General features: G+C 35.0%; 2 protein-coding genes and 1 pseudogene across 2 annotated transcripts; 2 read left to right on the top strand and 1 right to left on the bottom strand.

Annotated features, from left to right (window-relative positions):
• Positions 1–5,184: 5,184 nt before the first annotated feature.
• LOC149382695 (AP2/ERF and B3 domain-containing transcription factor At1g50680 pseudogene) lies at positions 5,185–6,273 on the bottom strand (annotated as a pseudogene).
• A 5,352-nt stretch (positions 6,274–11,625) lies between these two features.
• On the top strand, positions 11,626–14,555 carry LOC149382694 (zinc finger CCCH domain-containing protein 14-like). Its single transcript, XM_089601636.1, has 3 exons — positions 11,626–11,902; positions 12,799–12,859; positions 13,511–14,555. Exons 1-3 carry the CDS (start codon positions 11,821–11,823, stop codon positions 14,310–14,312), a joined length of 945 nt encoding a protein of 314 aa, XP_089457762.1. The 5' UTR covers positions 11,626–11,820; the 3' UTR covers positions 14,313–14,555.
• Positions 14,556–14,748: 193 nt separating this feature from the next.
• Positions 14,749–17,925, top strand: MOD1 (NAD(P)-binding Rossmann-fold superfamily protein). The gene is made up of 13 exons (XM_089600672.1): positions 14,749–14,952; positions 15,561–15,811; positions 15,874–15,983; positions 16,120–16,175; positions 16,263–16,347; positions 16,444–16,491; positions 16,575–16,649; positions 16,735–16,846; positions 16,926–16,977; positions 17,066–17,117; positions 17,199–17,256; positions 17,358–17,456; positions 17,541–17,925. Exons 2-13 carry the CDS (start codon positions 15,568–15,570, stop codon positions 17,693–17,695), a joined length of 1,146 nt encoding a protein of 381 aa, XP_089456798.1. The 5' UTR covers positions 14,749–14,952; positions 15,561–15,567; the 3' UTR covers positions 17,696–17,925.
• Positions 17,926–20,967: the final 3,042 nt, after the last annotated feature.

The following is a 20,967-nucleotide window of genomic DNA, read 5'->3' as shown; positions in this document are numbered from 1 at the left end:
TAAAAAATTATAAGGAAAGGCAGACAAATAATAAAATTAATTAACTGCGAAACGTTGTATTTTTTTCTTTTTCTTTTCTTTCCTTTGAAAAATTAATTAGGCATTACCATATTTGCGACCACTGAAAGTATAAATACAGTGCATGAATAAAATAATAAGCAAAAACGACGACTCTTATCGCGAATTTTAATACTTTAAATAAGCATAACAAAAAAAAAATTATTAGAAGGATTAATAAGGAGAAAAAAAAAATAAGGACACTAGTTTTATATCCTAATATTTCGTCTTAATTAATGACCCCCCACAATGGGTCTAGAATGTGATAATCCTGATCGTCCAATTTGTAATCAGATATGGATGATCAAGTGATTAGTGTATTGTGAGAATACAAAGTACAAACACACTACACTGAGTGAGTGCAATGCTCTTCCAAAATCACTATAAATATGACTGTGGTTCTCATACATCGCAAACATATCTCAACTCTACTCAAAACATCGTTCCTCAGATATATTCTCTCATCATTTCATATATTATTTGCTGCTACAGCTCTCATTTCGTAAGCTTCTTTCTACTCTTTCTCTTTTACTTATATATATATATATATATATATATATATATATATATATATCGATTTTATTTGTAAATCTAACACATGCACACTCACATATGACATATACAACCATCGATCTTGATTTGCCTGCACTGATTCAGATAAAGGTGCAAGTTTTACTAATTTATTTTCCCGTTAGATCTAGAGTGTTTTTTTTTTCCCTACCCTTTGGTTTATATTGTATTACTGTTTGTTTGAGCATGTATTAGCTTTGGTTGTGCTTGTGCTTTCCTTTTACTCTTCTTCTTCATCTATATCACCGTCTTCATCACATTGATACTTGTCTTGGCTGTTTGATGATCTATCTTGATCATCAGATTGAAGAAAAAAAAGAGGTGATTATGGTCTGTTGTCCCTTATCTAATGAGGTTCAAGACTGAGTCACGTTGAGTTTATCGTCTAATGAAGTAGCTAGCTAATAAGCGTGTGTCATATTTGTCCGTATCTGAGCATCGTGTCAACAGTACATTCATTCATTTTCACACCATTTGAGTACTTCTTCTTTCACTTTGGTAACGTCAAATATATTCACTCCAATTGTCCTAATTAATCATGATGTTTTGTTCTTTGTTGTGCGTGTGGGTTTTATTAATAAAACTCTTCTAGTAAAAATGAATTAATATATTTGCGAAGTAATTTTCTTGCGAATAGATCGTGTGATTTATAGTCGATAATATTGTCGTCGCATGAAAAAAATTCGTTATCTGAATCCGATAATCCAGAATGATTTATGATAAATTTTTTCGCAGATGGACGGTTTTCGCGATTTCATTCGGCCTAATAATGAAGTAGGATCTGTGGATCTGACTCTTAGGCTGGGCTTGCCGGCTTTTCATGCGAATGAGAATCGAAATCTGATTTGCGAATTTGATCTCAATGTGACTCCCTCTTCTAATTGTCATCTTGATCAGGTACATTATTTTGCCTTTTTAATATTTAAATGATTAAGCAATGAATAAACAAATGTTGGCCGTGTAACTAATAGCATGAGTAGTGTTGGATTGCTTACCTAATCTTTGTTTAATTATTTTATTTCGAGAGCTTATTGTGTGCCCTCATTTGGGAAGAAATACCTCCGTCGATAATAACGATTGATACTTTATTTCGACTTAGAGTATTTAACGAAGATTGAAAGATGTATAACAATTTGGTAAAAGATTGTCCTTTTCTATTTCCTTTTTTTAAAAAAAGTGTCCTATTCCGTTTGAAAATTCCCGACAGGTTTTTTTTTTCTTCTTCTTCATATTCTTGTGTACTGACCTATATTTTACCATGTACAAATTTTGCATAAGTATAGTCCTATCTTTTTGTATAAACGGAAAATAAAAAATACAGTCCTATCATTTAAATAAAACAAAACTAGATAAATATAGTTGGTGTTCCTTATACTATGATAAAAGTCGCCAACATTTCAGAAAAAAAAGAAGAGTAATTTTAGGATACCTTCTAGAAATATGTTCTTTTTTTTTTTTACACATTTTTCGATTTCCTTTTATGTTTAGTCATGTCGTTAATTCCCAGACTCTAATTAAATACAATATTTTCTAAAAGAGGTACAAACAAAAACTACCTAATAATTTTGTTACTTTCTGTTACAAATTAATTTTACAGTGGAGATAACACGAGAGACACACGCACACACCATAAATATGATCAACGAAACGAGTCAATTAAAATAGCGTCATTACAATAAAGTTTACAAATATTCACAAACATAAATAAATATCAGAAGAACATGATAGCTAGAATCTTGTATACAATATATATATATACACACACACACCAAACATTTTGATGTAGCAAATGTTTTAATACACACATATAATGCTATGAAACCAGATCGTTCTGCATCAAATTCATTTTTCCTATAAAACTGCATATTACTGATAAATAAAAAGTTTTTAAATGTATGTAATTAGGTTTTCAACAAACTAGACTACTTGTAACAAACCATAAATTAATTATGTACAAAGACGTGTTGAATTTGATAATTGTTTATGAACAGGCCATGCAACATCATACGTATGGAGATGGATCAGAAGACAATAATATGGGTTACAACATCAATACTAGTGGCTACCAAGCATACAATAATTATAATTATAATTATGTAAATTATTATTACCCACACAACATCGGGGCCGGAGGGGTATTCAGCCGAAGTGGAGTTAATTTAGGGACAAACAATAATAATAATAATAATAATAATAATAATGTTAATTACAATGGCGGTGGTGGTGGTGGTATCAGTATAGGTCGACCGGCCTCTAGGCATAGATCGGCGAAAAGGGCGCGGAATCAAGCTAATAAAAAAGATAATAACGATCACGAGGAACCTAATCGTTGCTGTTCTAATGGTGATTGTAAGACATTCACTACCCCGATGTGGCGTAGAGGTCCTCTTGGTCCCAAGGTACGAACCATAATTTATTTATTCGATTCATTAATTAAAATTCACAAGATTAAGCCATATGAATATAATATTTAAATTCACATTTTGAAGTTTGAGCTTTGAGCATCATAGTATTTTTTTAGTAAATTTTATTAGAGATTTTTGTCCTTAATAATTATAAATAATAAATTTAATCCATTACAAAACTATTTAAGTTTTCCATCAATTATTCTAAATTAACTTTACGACGCATTAATTTGATTAGTAGTTTTTAATTCTCCCAAACATTAAAATTAAATTGTTTTTGTTGTCGTTTTTGTCTCAGACACTATGCAATGCTTGTGGAATCAAGTGGCGTAAGCTAGAGGAGAAGATGGAAGCTGAGGCCAATTATCGTTGAAAGAAAGTGTTGTCGTTTTCTCCTTTTTTTTCTTGGAATAATTTAATAATAATAATGCGATGCAGTATTACTATTAGGAACCATTTTGTTTTTTTTAAGCGGATTTTGAGTTTTTTTTTTTTTTTTGAAGGAAGCGGATTTTGAGTGTTGATCGATACCAATTTTTTATTATTTAATAATGGGGTTTATCAGATCCTCACTCTAGATAAATTGATGTCGTTTTTCTTTAATAATGGGATCTCTTGAGTAGAAAATGGCATTTACTGCCCATATTTTCACATTGATAGGCTTTTATGCCCCTTTCATATTTTTCTCCTAAAAATGCTCTATTTTTACATAAAATTTTACAATAAAAAAAGACATGGATTTGAAAACAAGAAAAAGGGGCATAAATACCTACCACTCAAAAAATAGGCCAATTCAATCTATTTCCCGTCTCTGAGATTCTCACTCTAGATAAATCGCTGTTGTTTTTATTCCTCAACGACGTTATTGTAATTTGAACATTTAAATGTGTTTTTGAATTTCTGAGATGAATTTTGTGCTTATCTTTGTGTTTGTTTTACGTTAACTGCTTTTCTTGTGAGCTCTATATAATTAACTAATCAAATATTTTTTTAATGACTTAATTATTCTTTGTTTTATGTCCACTAGCAAGTTAGAAAACAAATAATATTCTAGCTTGTTTAATATGTATTTGGACAATTTGATATATATAATTAACTAATCAAATATTTTTTATGATTTAATTATTCTTTATTTTATGTCCACTAGCTAGCAAGTTAGAAAACAAATAATATTCTAGCTTGTTTAATATGTATTTGGACAATTTGATTTATTATTTCTAAGTTGCGCAGCAAAAGAGAATGTGAGATTATGATCATAGTTTTCTTTCGGGATGTTTTGGGGTTTTACACGTTTTGTTGGAATAAATTGAGAATTTGTGTCGTTTAGCTTGCCTTAACAGGTAATTAATTGATATGTTTTAGGGTTTAGCGCATTAGTATGGTTTAAATAAACTTATGTCGAGTTACGCACAAGTTAGATATCCATGCATAAAGCCGTAAACTAATTAGAAGTCACTTTTTCTATTTCTATGTTCTTTTAAAAATGATTATCGTTTACCAAAGCTTGGGAGATGAACATAGGTCTAAACTTTTCTTTAATACTCTAGTGAATAATTTTTTGCAAGGAATTAAAAGGTGGTATGTATATCTTTATGATTTTATGGTAACTACTCATTCAAGATTCAAAGAAAACATTCAGAACTTTTGATAGAAAGAGCGTGTAATGTTAATAAAAAGATTTTTTTTTATATATATAAAAAGGCTAAAAATAAAAGAAAAAACTAATGAATGATCTAGATTATGTTCTCATCTGAACAATTTAACTCGGTATCATTTACCAAAGAGAATTAGAGGAATAGCTAAACTTCCTAAGGCTATTTAAGTAATAATAGACATGCATTTTAGTTAACATGATCAAATTTACGTAATATATAAAAAGTACATATGAAATGTTCGAATAATTTATAGGATATATCTTCTAAATGACTATTACTTCATTACCAATTCATATTTTTTTAATGGTTTAGTTAGTCTTCGTAAGTTTTTCATGGAATTGAAGATGGTATAGATTTTATGGTATCTATATTCTTAAACGATTAACAAAGAAAACATAAGGAAATAATCAAACAAAGAGCGTGTAATAATATATAACTATACTAAAAGACACACGCAACAAATAATAATAAAAAAATCTAATATTATTGACAATTAATTAAATAATGTCTACACCAAATAGCCTAAGCCCTTTTCTCTCCTGACCACCAATTACAGTCTTGTGATTACAACTATCGAAACCTCTGTTGGTGGTCTCAGCAGTGGCACTGTGGTGCGTCACATCAATGAGGCAAAAGCTCCGTCTGATATTATCAATATTATTATCGGTGATCTGGTCACGTGAGTAGAACGTGACGACGTCGTTTGCCTTGAGCTTGTTATCCTTGACAAACCTATTCCAGCCTCTGGTGAACACGTAGCTCTGGCTACTCTTCCAATAGCAGTACCTGAACCGCCACGGCGTCATTTCCTTGTCGTAGAACACGAGCTCAACGTCGTCGGAGTCGATTATGAAATTCTCTTCGCTGATGTACGGAAAATACTTGACGGCGAACTTCTTCGGAATCACCAGCCTGTTCAGCTTCCCAACGTCGCTCGGAGTCAGCTCCTTCTGGAACAACAGCTTCGTCGCGAAATGATGATCCGATCCGGCCCTCGCGTAGTCGGAGATCGGATCGGAGGAGATAATTACCTCTTTTGCCATCGTCGCCGTCGCCGTCGTGGTGGATTGCGATCTCACGAAGTGGTGGAACTTGGAGTGGTAAGAGCCGTCTTTGATCATCGTGAGGATCGCTTCGGCGGAGTAGCGGGACTGGAATTGGGGCTCTTGGAGGGTCACGGCGGTCCACGGGAAGTTACGGTGGAGGTCTCCGGTGCGGAGCTTTATCGCCGCGCTGTCGTACGCCATCGCTGCCAGGCTGGCGGTTTTGAACGTCCCGAGCCACACGCGCTGGTGGTTCGCGTAGATTTGGGCGCCCCAATTCCCGTTCTGCTGTGGGACCACGCCTTTGAATTTCGGAAACGACGACGCGGTGGTGCTGTTAATGCTGTCGTTTTTGTTCTTGTTGTTGTCGTTGATGATGACCACTTCTTGGAATGAGAATTCTTCCCTGGACCGCTTTTTGCAATTGTTTATGGTGTTGGAGTCTGAGGTTTGTGGTGATGATGACGAAGAGTGGTCGTGGATTACGACAATGTCGTTTTTCGGAGCAGTGGAGATTATCATGCTCGACGAATCGTTGTCCATTGTTTGTTGTTTTGGAGAACGAGCGATATAATTAATCGAACGAGAGAGAAGAGAGGATTATGGTTGATAATCAACACAAAATTAACTGTGTTAAATAAGAGGGGGTTAGTGAGAGAAGATCAACGAGATGGAATGGATTTTTTTTTTATTTTTTATTTTTTAAATTTAATTAATATATTTTTTTTGAGCGTGTCGCAAAAGACAGATGTACGTTGTTTTGGGAGAGATTAAAGGAAAAAGATCTGGCAATAAAGAGATAGAAAATTTCCTGTTGCATGAAAATATGGCATTATGTTTTGCATTTGGAAGGCCGAAAATTGGAAGACTGAAACAAATTTAGGTAGTGAATCCCAAACCAAATTAAAATTCTAGAAACTAAAAACATGGCAACAATAATATTATTTTTTTCCGCTCTCTCCAGTTAAAAGAAAGAAAAACAAGTTTTGAATGAACAGCTTGCAGTACTGGCCTTTACTTATTTTAGACAAATTAAGTTTATCTCTATCACAAAAAACTAATTAACCTATTTTGTTATCAATACCATAAACTCAATTTATATTTCCTATCAGTCATGGCTTTGCAATATCAACAGTATCCGTGTTCACTCTTTCTCTGCTTTTCTTCATCAATATTTTCACGCGGTAATAATAAATTAAATCAAGTAAATCTGAGATGTATATCTATTATCTAAGTAAACTACTCTTTTTTAAAAAGTTTATATCCAAAGTTTATGATACGAAATTATATATTAGGTACAAAAATCAGTAAATATATGTGCTAAATTAAGAACCAGAAGATTCTCATACTCAATCCGTGTAACCAATTTAGAAAGAAAATCTGATATGCAGTTTGGTTTGGGGTTTCAGATATACGCCTTAACAAACCATCCATATATAATATATTATTAGACATTAATTATATTCTCTATGACTATGTGAAATAGTGTGCTGTAATGCTGTAGAGGAAGTTACCGTGACTTCATTTTTTTTCTCCTTTTCCAGTGTAGTTTTAAGAGCATATTTAGATGTAATATACGTGTATTCTAGAGGAAATACGCATAATTATAGCAAAGTAGTAGTGAAATAAACAAGTGACAGGTGTTATTTACAACTCTTGGAGTTGGAGAGAGTCAATAGAAGTGAGACGTGTGTTTTCATCATTTTATTTAAATTCGAATATAAACTAATCTTCAACATGATTTCATCGTGACTAGAACCAATAATATCATGATATACCCAGTAAAAGATTTGAGAAAATATGGGTTATTAACTACTATTAAAACAGCATTAATTTGTATACTGAAAAAACGTAATTTGTGATTTTGCGGAAAGTTTAATAATTTCTTTTATATAGCCGGAAAGTTTAATTTTGATAATCAGACTAAAAAGTTTCCTTCCTAAGGACCTAAACATGACCCAAATATCTGCTTAAATTAACACATTTATATCGGTCTTCTCGGATTTTATTTTATTATTATTATTATTTTTTTTAAGGTCAGTTTCACATTCTAGTTTTATGCAACGAATTGAATTCTGGTAATAATGATATTTAAAAAAAAAAGGAATTGGGAAATTATTTTGATTTTCTTTCAGGGATTGGGTGACTGAGATTTATTCAAAGACGGCTGACATGAGAGCTCTCTAGAAATAATAATACCGAATAAGTAATAAGCAATAACATTTCCCTTAAAAAAAAAATAACATGGTTTACATTGTATAGCAGTCATTAGTTTGCTTTATTATGCCTAAGAAAATGGTAACAGCCCAACAAGAATGTGTTATTTAATATACAAAATTATAGCAAGTCACATAAACATAAGCGTTTGCGTTTTAGCCAATGTTTTGCAACTTTTTTGTAAATAGTCAAAAACTGTTGTAAATATTTCGTAAATAATCATATTTACTAGAAATTTACTTTGCGTTTTTTGTTATTTTCATAGCGTAAATAAATTTACGTGGCTATTTACAAAAAATTAACGAAATGTTGGCCGTTTCAAAATTTCTAACATTTCATATGACTAGATAACAACATAAGAATGAATGGGTTTGAATTTTATAACAAAGCGGACATTAACATCTAATTTGTTAGTCCTGTAATATCGAGTGAGCTCGAACAAATATATTTTCTCATACATAAAGTAAATTAAAAAAAACATTTTATCTTATCTCATCTGAATTGTTTCACAGATTTTTTCCCCCCTCCTCATTCTTCTAATTGCATTTCCATTAATAGATACTCCAGCTATTTCCAATAAATTATTGTCACCATTTTTTATAAACTCTGTTATGTCGTCATTTTCATATCGTGAACAAAAATGACGCTTGAATTTTAAAAAACGACGTCGCAAGAAAAATGGATAACCCAGTCAAACGGTCCAAGAACATACTTGACATAAACTGAGGCCCCGTGAACATCCTTGCAAGCTTATTATATGACGGCATTGCCCATCCGCTACGCGCTACACGTCATGCATCATGCACATGTTCCATGCGCCATGCTTTCGAGATCAACTCGGACAAAATATATGACTCAGACAAACCGGAAGGTAAGTCATTTCAACTCATAATTCTCTCGACTTTTAATTCTCCGAACTCTCGTTTTTTAACTCAAACTCTATGATAACTCTCAAATTCTCGAGAGAGCTCTAAAACTAAAAAATGTAGAGAAAATATACAAAATACTCTATTTCACTCGTCACTTTTCCGCCTTTTCATAGTCACAACTCTTTCGAGCCCGACAGATAAACGACATTATAACATCACCAACCCCTCATTTTGCTGACTTTCCTAAGGCTCTTTAGAGTTCGTGACATATCGAGTACGACATTTCATAGTCAGGCCCTCTCGAGCCAGATGGAAAAATGACAAAATCGACTCCTATAGTGCACGTGGCATCTCGGGTCCGCCCATTGCATCGTCACGTGCATTGTTGAGTGTTAATAAAAAAAAAACGGCATTAACAAATATTAAATTAATCAATCTATTATTCGAAATTGCATGGCTTCATTTCCAAAATGAATTTGATTTATAGCATTTTTGGAACAAGAGTTTCTATTATAGATTTTTTGTGCCGAGATATTACCGATGCTTGTATCAAATTAATTATTCTGCTCAATTTATCAAATAAACTCGCGTTAAATATTTTAACGGAGCTTTTGTGTGAATGAAATTTTGAGAAGTTCATATTTAGTATCACAATTATAGATATCCACATTAATTATAATCAGTGCTCAATTTTCAAAACACAAAAACATGTTACATTTTATTTTACAAAAAATGTTCTACCACAAAGCCAGACAAAAATTTTGGACAGAGGTCACAAATTGATAAATGTCTTTAACTGAAAATGAAAGCAGAAGACGGACAAAGCTGACAAATGAGACAAGGGTCTATTCTTTCCGTGAATGTCAATACCCGTCTATAACTACTTTGGGCCCCTTCAACCGAGATCTTTTGCCTATTTCTAAACCGAGCAAATCACTGCCATGACACAATCGTGCTTTCGGTTACATAGCCTACTTCGACCGCTCGAGCGACTTGAACCTAGCAAGATTTTAAACACATAACTTAGTTTCATAAAATAAAAAACACAACGTATTTTATCCAAAATTTTAAACAGATATAACTTAGTTTCATAACATAAAAAACGCGTCTAAATCCATAAATAACATACCAACAAAACAAAAATACTCGTTGTCATGGTGACACGTTATTTTTGTTATTTTTCTTCTTCACCTCTCTGTTCTCCACATTGTTAATGCCTTTTTTCTTCACTTGATTGAGTTCTAAACTTCTTTTGCCTCTTTTATTTTGGAGACTTTCTGATTGTCCGCTTTGACATACCTAAAATGAGTTGTTTACACTCACGAAGCAATATATGCGCATGCACTTGAATATAATAATGTATGAACATATGTAAAATCGAAGTAGAGGATTGCAATATATATGCATTTCAACTCTAATGCAAGGCTTTTTTTGTGGTTTATTTATTGGATTTTTAAGGTTTCGTAAGTGCAGAAAAGTAGTGTTGAATAATTAGGTACGTGTGGTTTTAGGTTTTAAATTCATTAACAAAACAATGGTTCATTGTCTGTATTACAGCGGTTGCCTTAAAAAAAAAACTTATCGTTGCAAAGTTAATTTCATCTTCTTCATTAAAGAAGTTATTAAATTTACACTGTTTCGTTGTCAAACATCGATCTGACAATATTTATATTAGCCCCACAACCATACAAACATGAAATATTGACCAATGATGTAACGAATATGAGAGAATCCTATCCAAAAAATCATTAGCGATTCAAGGATATAAGATATTTGCATTTGATATCCGAATCGAGCGAAATTGCAACGTCAAATGAAAGCGAGGATGAGATAAAGATGACGATGATAATGGAAGAAAAAAATCAGCGTGCTCTTTGAATTATCAATTTTTTAGGTTTCGTTTTTTGAAAATCAGTACTAAGATAAATGCTCGCTTGATGAAGAAGAAAGAATCGATCTCGAGAAGATGGAAGTTTGTATAGAGAAAGAAGGTTGACTGTTTATGGAGAATTATTTATATAATTACTGCCACAACTAATTCGATCAAAATATTAGACGAAACAATAAAATAATTGATTTCATATACGAATCTAAAAAATAGAAGAAAGGTACTTTACATAGAGTATTTTAAAACTTAATTACTGCGGTACGAAGTTAAATATTTTACTTCATATTTTCCGTAACTTCATTAGGAATTGTCTCATTTACCTTTGGTAAAACGGTGTAAGTTTGTGGATAAATCTAAATAAATAGAAACATCTAAAATATAGACGAGATTTGTGGAATTGAACAACTAGTAACCGGCATCGGTATACCTATCTAGAAAAAATATGAGACTATTTTATTTTTTTTGAGGGAAGATAGAATGAAAATTGCATATGATGTTTTTTAAATTAGTCGCAAAACATGTCTAAAGTTGTCATCACGAAAATGTATATAATTTTTGAAATGAACGAAAATAATATTTTGAAGTCGTAAACAATTACCTTTTTTTTTTGGGTGTTTAAATTTGTTATTGTGTAAAAATTTCTTTATAAAGATAATAATCTCACATAGATGTTATACAGACAATAAGCCTTTAGCTTTTTTTTAGAAAACCCAGTGTTGATTCAGTCCAGGTTACAACAGCATGGGCTTAGTGCTTGGAATATCACAAGTTTTAACGGCCCGAGTGGTCTACTACGTATATCTAGATTCCTATGCGCTCGTGTCACACGGATGGCACGTGACTTGAGTCATAAATACATCATATCGTATATAATAGTTTGTTATATTATTATATACCCATATTTTTTTTTATAGGCCGCATTTAAATCTCTCTTTCAGTTCCGTCCTTTTCCCCTCTCTCTCTCTCTCTATTTTCTTGTTCCACTGTTTCCCTCTCTCCTCCCCCGAACCCTAGGAATCTCTCTCGCTCTTCAACTATTTTCTGAGCCACTTGTTCGGTTATCGGTGAAAAGCTGTTTACTTTTGCTTTTGCTTTCTCTATTTCTTGCGTTCCGTAATGGAGTTCGGAAGTGGCCGCAAGAGAGGCAGGTACGACGCTTCCTTGAACGGCAATGGCGGTTTCAAGAAATCCAGGCCAGGTTCGTACTTTCTCTTCTATTCTCTTACTCCTATGTTACTGAATTTTATTTTATATTAGTACATCCTTGATTTTTCCGTGCTTTTTTTTTTGTAGTCGCTAGGGTTTCTAGATTTCTGTGTCTACTCTTATTTCCATACCTTACTTTTTTTAAGGAATTTTCGATACTATATGCCTTTTTTAATAGAAATAATTAGGAATCAGACTACGCAAGGTTTTGCCGGTTTGATTGTTTTCTTCTGATTTATGCAAGCAATTTTTTTTTATAGGTTATAAGTTGAATTGGTTGTGTTTATACATTATTATACATGGTTATGAAATTTGGTGGCTGTATTCTGTTAATTCTGTTGTAGTTCTATTTTCTCATGACACTTTGGGACCAAGAATTTCCATATTTGGAATTGTGACAAAGTTCTAAGAGGAATATAAATTACATACTTTAATTGTTGCTTGTTAGGTATCCTTTATGTTTCTTGAGTCTTGTGAGATGTGCCACTGGTTTGAAACAGTTTCGAAATCCCACAATAGTGGGAAAGTGAAAATCAATACTTGTTCCAACTCTGTGAAGTTGAAAGCTTGAGCCAAATCTCATAAAAAGATCTCTTGATTTTTGAGTTGATAGATCGTTTCCCTGATAGATACGAAGTGAGACCCATATTTTTAAAAAAAAGTTATAGATAAGAGTTCACAGTTCAATATCAAAACACTAAAAATAGTAATTCGCATATTTTCTTCTTTAATTTATTTATTAACAAGATAGTTCTAAAAACTCGTGAAAATTTAAACAGAGTTGGTATTTTTACATGACTATACTAGGATAATAATATGATGTTAGTAAAGTGTGAAGATTAATAATATAATGTAATTAACTGAGGAAAACAATTAATGTTTCAACAGAAGTGGAGTCCTTATCATCTGGTATAGGAAGCAAATCGAAGCCATGCACAAAGTTTTTCAGGTTCAAATCTTAACTTTTCTAAAGACAATAACTTAATGCGAATTTCCAGTTTGTAAATCGTAATTCAGTGGAATGTAATAGAAGTTGTTCCTTACACCGATTTTGCATGTAAAATGTTGTGATGTGGACTAATGGAATGAGCATTTATAGTTGTGATACAGGTATACTCTTTGTTCTAATCATGATAACCAAGACTACAAACCGATATTATTGAATCACAAGGATGTCTTTGGTAAATTACTGGCTGAACTATATGTAACTGTAAAGAAGAATGCAGAAATTACCCTTCACATAATGGACACATAGTCTCTAATACAAGAATCCTTGCAAGTAAGAGCATTGCGTCATTGAGCTACTTTGCTGTGGTAAAAATTGTACTATTTGTCATTGAGGAACAAAAGGTAAAGGGAAAAATCCCGGGGTCAGGGCGATTGAAGGACCACAAAATTGTCGGTCTGTAAACAATGTGGTAGATTATTTGGGTTACAATAATTTTTTCCCATACAAAATATTCTTCTTGACATTTTAGCCCCGATGGTGCTCTTTCCAGTCGTACGGTAGAACCTAGAAGCTCGCTCGCTGAAAGAACACTCAAGTTCCGACGAATCAATGATATCTAATCTAACCCATTGTTTTTATTTTTTGTTGCAGTACATCTGGGTGCCCATTTGGTGAAGGATGCCATTTCTTGCACCACGTCCCCGGCGGCTTCAAAGCCGTGTCTCAGATGATCGCCGGAAACCAGCCGGTCCCTCCTCCGGCGAGGCACGCTCCGGCGCCGCCTCCGTCGTTCCCGGACGGCTCGTCTCCCCCGGCCGTCAAGAACCGCTTGTGCAACAAGTTCAACTCGGCCGAGGGCTGCAAGTTCGGCGACAAGTGTCACTATGCTCACGGCGATTGGGAGCTCGGAAAGCCGACCGCCCCGTCATCGTACGAAGATCATCGCCATCATCATCAACATCAACATCAACATCAGCATCAGCATCGCGGCATGGGACCGATGCATGGTCGGATGGGCCACGGTCCTCCGCCGCCGGCCCACGGGCCCGCGGCCAGCTTTGGGCTCTCATCGACGGCCAAGATCAGTGTGGACGCTTCGCTCGCCGGAGCCATAATCGGGAAGAGCGGAGTGAACTGCAAGCAGATATGCCGGGTCACGGGGGCCAAGCTGTCCATAAGGGACAACGAGGACCCGAGCCTGAGGAACGTGGAGCTCGAGGGCACGCTGGACCAGATCAATCAGGCGAGCGTGATGGTGCGCGAGATCATCGCTAATATAAGCTCGGGTGCGGGGAATCAGACGAGGAACCACCACAACCAGGGGAACCACGCAAACCCCGGCAGCAACTTCAAGACCAAGCCGTGCGACAACTTCAACAAAGGCTCGTGCACCTTCGGCGATAGATGCCATTTTGCCCACGGAGCCGAAGAGTTGCGAAAGGCCGCTATGTGATGGAAGATTGGTTTTGGGGGTTTTTTTTTAGGGTAAAACTCTTGTAATAGAATGTAGGCTTTTCTTTTCTGGGGTTTTTTTGTTACATTTATTTCAGTATTTTGCAGCGTGTTGAGTTTGGATAGAGAAGGTGGTATTTTTGTCTTCGTTTGAAATATTCTCGAGTTTTAACATATGGCTTACTTTGAAATCTCACCGTTCGATTTCTTTGAATAATTGAAATAATCAAGCGTTTAGTTTCCATTTATTCTTTCTTTTTGTATCGATACGACATCGTTTCTGTCGGAATGCAAAGCCCGAGTCAGTACTGAGGCCCACTTGGCCAAGCCTAGCTGTAATTGTGCACTATAGGAATGGTGCTATAATTCTCAAAGCACATTATTAAACACCAAGAAGAAAAGAAAAACAAATTTCATTTAGAGTTCTTTTTTCGATCTGAGTTAGTGACCTTCATTTATATATTATTGACTATATATCGAAGTGCAAATATACAATTATACAGTAATATACCATTGTTCTCATCGTCACTCTCTTGTCTTCCATCGAGTGAAGAAAAAAGAAGAAAAAAAATCTCTCTTCTCTGGAAACTATCTGCAGTTTCCTTTGTACACATTGGCACTTCTTTCTAAAGCCTTGTAACGTAAGTGTCTTTTCTTCTCATTCGTTTCATTTTCATATATTTATATATTGGGTTGGGGTTTAAAGGGTTTAGCTGTTTACGCAACTTAAAATGCTTTTGGGTTTATCAGAAGTGTAATTTTTTCTTCTCTGTGGTTACTTGGTTATGCCTTTTGTTATTAAACGGAGTTAATTGTTCAGTTTTCACCTGAGAAGAGATTTTGTTTTAAAAGGATATCAGGATTTATAATTTTTTTGCTGTTTCTCTGCTCGCGCATGGGTTTAGCTTATTGTTGTAGATTTTGGGGCGTTATTCGGCAATGTAGCATCCCAGAATTCAAAATATAACTTGGCATTCAAATTCTGGACCTGGATTTGTGATATAGTTTTAAAATTTCTGTACAATATTTTATATATCTTCCTTCAAGGATTTAGTTTTAAAGCCTTGGTTACTCTTGGCTCTTGCCTTATCCAATTTTTCTGAACAAGGACACCAAGATCCTAACTCTTCAACCAAGTTTGAGGCCTGTAATGTTTGGATGTTTCATTTACATAGCTATATGACTCTGTATAATTTGTGAATGTGAGTGAGTGTGAGTTTGTGTAATCTTTTTTGTGTGATAAATACAGAGTAAAGATGGCAGCGACAGCGGCGTCGAGCCTGCAAATGGCAGCAACGACGAGACCTTGCATTTCTTCTGCTCGCAGAGCTGTGGTGCGTGCCTCGCTGGCAAAGCTTTCCAGTGCCTGCCACGTGTCATCTTCTGCTCAGCTTTTCCACCGCAGCTTCTCTTCTTCTTCTGGAAAGACGGTTGTTGTAAAGGCAATGTCCGAAGGCAACGAAACCACTCAGCCCTCAGGCTTGCCTATTAATCTCAAAGGTTTGCTCTTTTTCCATTCCATCTCTCTTTTTTGTTTTTTATTTATTTATTATTTTGTATAGGCAAGACGGCGTTTATTGCGGGCGTGGCTGATGATAATGGATATGGATGGGCAATTGCGAAATCCCTCGCTGCCGCTGGTGCTAAAATTCTCGTCGGCACTTGGGTTCCTGTATGTTTTATTTTAAATTTTTTTTTTTTCTTCATATAGATTTGAAAAGTTTTATTTATTCATTTTATTTTAGAAAATCATGTGCTGGATAGATGGTAAAATAGTAGATATTTTATGGAGGAGTTTTCTTGTGTAGGCTTTGAACATTTTCGAGACCAGTCTGCGACGTGGAAAGTTTGATGAATCGCGAGTGTAAGATGTTACAATGTTGCCATTTGGTTATAACTTATTATCGAAGGCGTTGAGGTACTGAAAAAAATGCGATTGATTGTTGTTCAGGCTGCCAGATGGTTCTCTGATGGAGATTACCAAAGTTTATCCTCTCGATGCCGTTTTTGACAACCTCGATGATGTGCCTGAAGATGTGAGTAACGAAATACGCTCTTTTTTCCGGGAGAAGCTAAAGAAATTAGAGCATTTTATTATATTTTTTTTAATTTTATTTTATACGTTGGCGCAGATAAAATCAAACAAGCGTTATGCAGGATCCAGTAATTGGACTGTTCAGGTCTGAATCTTTTCGAGCGTGAATTTTTTTTATGTATTATATTCTATCGGAACAAGGTCTGATTTTGCGGGTCGATCTTACAGGAAGTCGCGGAATGTGTGAAGAATGATTTTGGCAGCATCGACATTCTAGTGCACTCACTTGCCAATGGTCCAGAGGTGTGACATAACATGTGTGGCATAACATCTTCTCGTTGGCTTTCTATCGTCTATTTATTTATTTATTTTTTTTTTTTTTTAATAGGTGACTAAACCTCTGCTTGAGACGTCAAGGAAAGGATATCTTGCAGCGATATCGGCGTCAAGTTATTCCTACGTATCCTTACTAAAGCATTTCGTTCCCATCATCAATCCAGGTATCACGACCCGACACGCTTTCCTTTTATTCTCAATTAACGTTTTTTATGTGTATCTCTTGACACCTTCTGATTTCAGGCGGTTCGTCTCTCTCCCTTACCTACATTGCTTCAGAAAAGATCATCCCCGGGTATCTTTTCTTCAGTACCCGCTTTAGGATTATCACCTTTTTTTTTCCCTCTCATGCAACGTCACACAATTTGAAATACTCTCATCAGATACGGTGGTGGTATGAGCTCCGCAAAGGCTGCTCTCGAGAGCGACACCAGGGTTGGGTTTTTTTTTTTTTTTTTTTTTTTTTTTAAATTAATTTCGGGTCCATATAAACACATTATATTTGTGTCATTCCAGGTGCTTGCTTTCGAAGCGGGTAGAAAGCACAAAATTAGAGTAAACACGATATCTGCCGGTACACTCTTTTATGACCCGAGTTGAACCAAACTCTGAAAATGTCGATGATTGTAATTGTAATTATATTTGTATTTATGATCACCAACCACAAACAAGCAGGGCCACTTCGAAGCCGGGCTGCAAAAGCGATCGGGTTCATCGATATGATGATCGACTATTCATCCGCCAATGCACCTCTCCAGAAAGAGCTATCTGCAGGTAATTCTTAATAATACCAAAACTTTAATTTGCAAAATATCGAAATTCAAATAAATAAAAAAATAAAAAATGAAATGGAAACAGAGGAGGTGGGTAACGCGGCGGCTTTCTTGGCGTCGCCGTTGGCTTCAGCGATAACGGGAACGGTGTTGTACGTCGACAACGGCCTTCACGCTATGGGCGTCGGAGTCGACAGCCCAATCTTCAAAGACCTCAACATTCCAACCTCCGATCACTGATAATTAATAATCCACTCTCTTTCACATTTTCTCTACTTTTTTTTTTTTTTTTTTTTTCTTTTCTTATTTTGTATGGATGAACTATTTGGATGGCTTGGCCAGCGGCCCGCGTTCTTTTTTCACTGAGATTTTCTACTTTTGAAGCAAAGGAAATCCTGCTCGTCAGCTCTTTTATTTTTAAAATTTGGGTTGCCTAAATATTGGTTAATAAATTCTGAGATTTTCTCCAACCTCCTTCTGACTCTATACTCAATAGACTATAGTAGTTTTTGAACTCCAACCTGAGACTTGTAATCTATATTTCGAGTTCAGTAATGTTGAATAGTAGGGTTATACTTTTAATTGAACTAAACTATTTGACTACTTTCTACTATTTATTCAAAGATATAAATTAACTACAGTGATGAATTAACTTGAGGGTGACCTTTAGATAGGCTAGTGTTGATCGAGCTCATAAGCTATTCTTACCACCAAAGTTCTGCTATGCAAAATCAGACAAGGTATGTCACCGAAAACGACTCAACAATACTAGTTATTGTTATTACAAAAAATTGGCTGCTTAAGCCACGTAACGTGTAGCAATTTAAAATTGGCCAACCTTTCGTTAATATGATGTAAATAGCCTAGATGATTACGTGGCAGCTCATTTAAGAAGGATTTTTTACTTATTTGCCCTTAGTTGACCGATTTTGTTAATTATTTTTTAGGCAATTCTTTTGTTTGAAATTTGAAAAAAATTTCGGCAAGTTTTAATTATTCAATATTCAAGTTGGCGAGATTGTAGAAAGTTTTGATTCAAAATTTTAAATTTGAATTCGTGCATGTAGTTATTTATGAACGCATATTTTTAGGAAATTAGTTTCTAATTTTGTTACAAAATATATTCTGAAAATCTGTTAATAATTAATAGCCCATTTATTGTTATGTTTTTGGAAGTTTTTAGCGTTGACTTTAGGTAATTAATATCTATTTTCGTGGTTAAACTCTGTAAATATATTCTTCATTTATATTTATTGTTTTGTCTTCCATATATTCATAATTTCCAGAATTTTCGTGCTCAAAATATTTCCAGAATTTTTTTTCAGTTCAAATATACTGTAAATATATTGTAAATATGCTTCTTATTTACAATGAATATACTGTAAATATGTTTTTGTATTTACAATGAATATACTGTAAATAGGCTTCTTATTTACACGAATATACTGTAAATATGTTTTCTATGAACACCAACAAAAAAAAAAACTGTTCTTCGCGGTGTCGCAGATCGGGACCTTGGACGCAGATCGCGGAGACGAGGACGAAGTGACGCTTTGACGGCGGTGGTGACGTGATGGTGGTCGTGATTATTAGTGGTGGTCGTGAAATCAACTCTCCGGTGCTCTCTGTGTCGTTTCCCGGTGTCTCCTCTCAGTCCGGCATCCTTGGCGGCTCGTGGCTGTCCTCGTTTTCTCGGCTGGAACACGCACGGGTGGTGCTCGGTCTCAGCCATTGATGGCGCGCAAGGAATGAAAAAGAAGATAGGAGAAGGAGATGAAGGAGACGGTTTTTTAACCATGCAAAGAAAATAAAAAAAGAAGAACAATACGATTCTAGGTATTCGATTTATATACTAACCTCGGTTCGTCCAATTTCTTCGTCGCTGTTTTTGATGCTTTCTTGTCTGGGTTTCGATTTTGTTTGTAAATAAAGGGGTTGGATTTTAATTTCGGTTCAAATTTTGGCAGCTGCGTTCTCGCGTTTTTTTTGGGTTCTTCTTTTTTTTTTTTTTATGGAAAGTATTAATGTGGGCGGTTTTAATTACTTCCTTAATTTTCGCGAGCATTGATAACGAAATATTTGAGCTGATTACGTTGACTAAGCTGATAGAAACTGGGCGGGAAAAAAAAATGGTAGTCTAGTCAAATTTTGGCTGTTAATAAATCATCCGGGCTATTTACCACTTATTTACAGAACGTTGGCTAAAAATAAATTGGCTATTTTCAGGAGGCTATTTAGCTTAATTACCCTTGTTATTAAAGAGCTAATTAAAATGTTAATATTATATTTTTCATGTTAAGTGTTATGGAGTCATTTTCTTCGTCCATAAAAAATGAAGGCCCAACTCAAAAACACGATGATTTGGCTCACAAGGCCCAACCCAAGAGGGGTTAGGACAACACGGAAGTGCATGTTCAAATCTGACTCCAAAAACCCTCACATGACAAGACCAGCCTAAAATCGTCTTGTCTCAAGAAAGGACCGGTCTAAAATCCTCTCATATAACAGGACAAGACCTGCCTAAAACCGCCCCGTCTCAAGAAAGGACCGGCCTAAAATCACCCCGTCGTATTAAAGGACTGGCCTAAAATCGCCTTGTCCCATGGAAGGAGTATGCCAAAACCCTCACACAATAGGACCGGGCCAAGGTCATCTTATAACAGGAACATTCCAAGGGAAGATCCTAATGACAGCCAAATGACGGAACTACCCCGACACACATCACTTAACTATAAGTACATATAATCTCATCATTAAGAGGTAAGTTTATATCAACTTAACAAAACTAATGTTGAGCGTCGAAGGAAATCCCCCGCGCCCCTCCAACTCACTCTTCTATTTTTTCGATGACAAGCCGCCGAAAACCTCTTTCCGCAACGGCAAAGGCAACGAGCTTTGAAGTTTCTTCATCGTTTGACCACCGCGCGATCATAATGGAACCGCGGCCGGTTCTAAGTCTTGATCAATTTTTCGGCATTAACATTAAGTATAGAGTAATCAATTAGTGATAAAAGTATTATTTAAATCAAATACACCGACGAGAAGTCTGACAACTCAATTAAGATTGGCTAACCCAAAGTATTATTACTGTCGATAACTTGGCAACATAACAACTTATGACTTCGTGGTGTCATAACGGGCCTTATTGGCGAAAGCCCGTTATCCTTCCAATGAGACTGAAATTTTCATTGCTCCGTGCGAAGCCTGTCTCACGCGATTCTTTATTTTTTTGAGGTCATGAAACTTGAGGCTTCGCCCATTTCCCACTGTTGTGAAAATCTTAGCAGTGCTTTTTTGAACTAATCGTAAAATAACGTTTCTAATTTATTTTTTCTCAGAAATAGTATTTTTTTTTTAAGTATTTTGAAAAATACAATGTTTGAAAGAATTTCAAGCTACTATTTTGAACATGGCGCACTTCTAATATGGTAATTTCATTTAGAAAAATAATAAGAATAGTGTTCTAAAAGTAAAAAAAAAATTCAAAAGTAGTAGGTTAATTTGCATAATAG

This window comes from Urtica dioica, chromosome 11 (assembly GCF_054948205.1).
Source record: "Urtica dioica subsp. dioica isolate 48M chromosome 11, U.dioica_male_clone48M_v1_H2, whole genome shotgun sequence".
Taxonomy (NCBI): Eukaryota; Viridiplantae; Streptophyta; class Magnoliopsida; order Rosales; family Urticaceae; genus Urtica; species Urtica dioica.
Note: the sequence above shows the minus strand (reverse complement) of the source record. Positions and strands in the feature narration are given on the sequence as shown.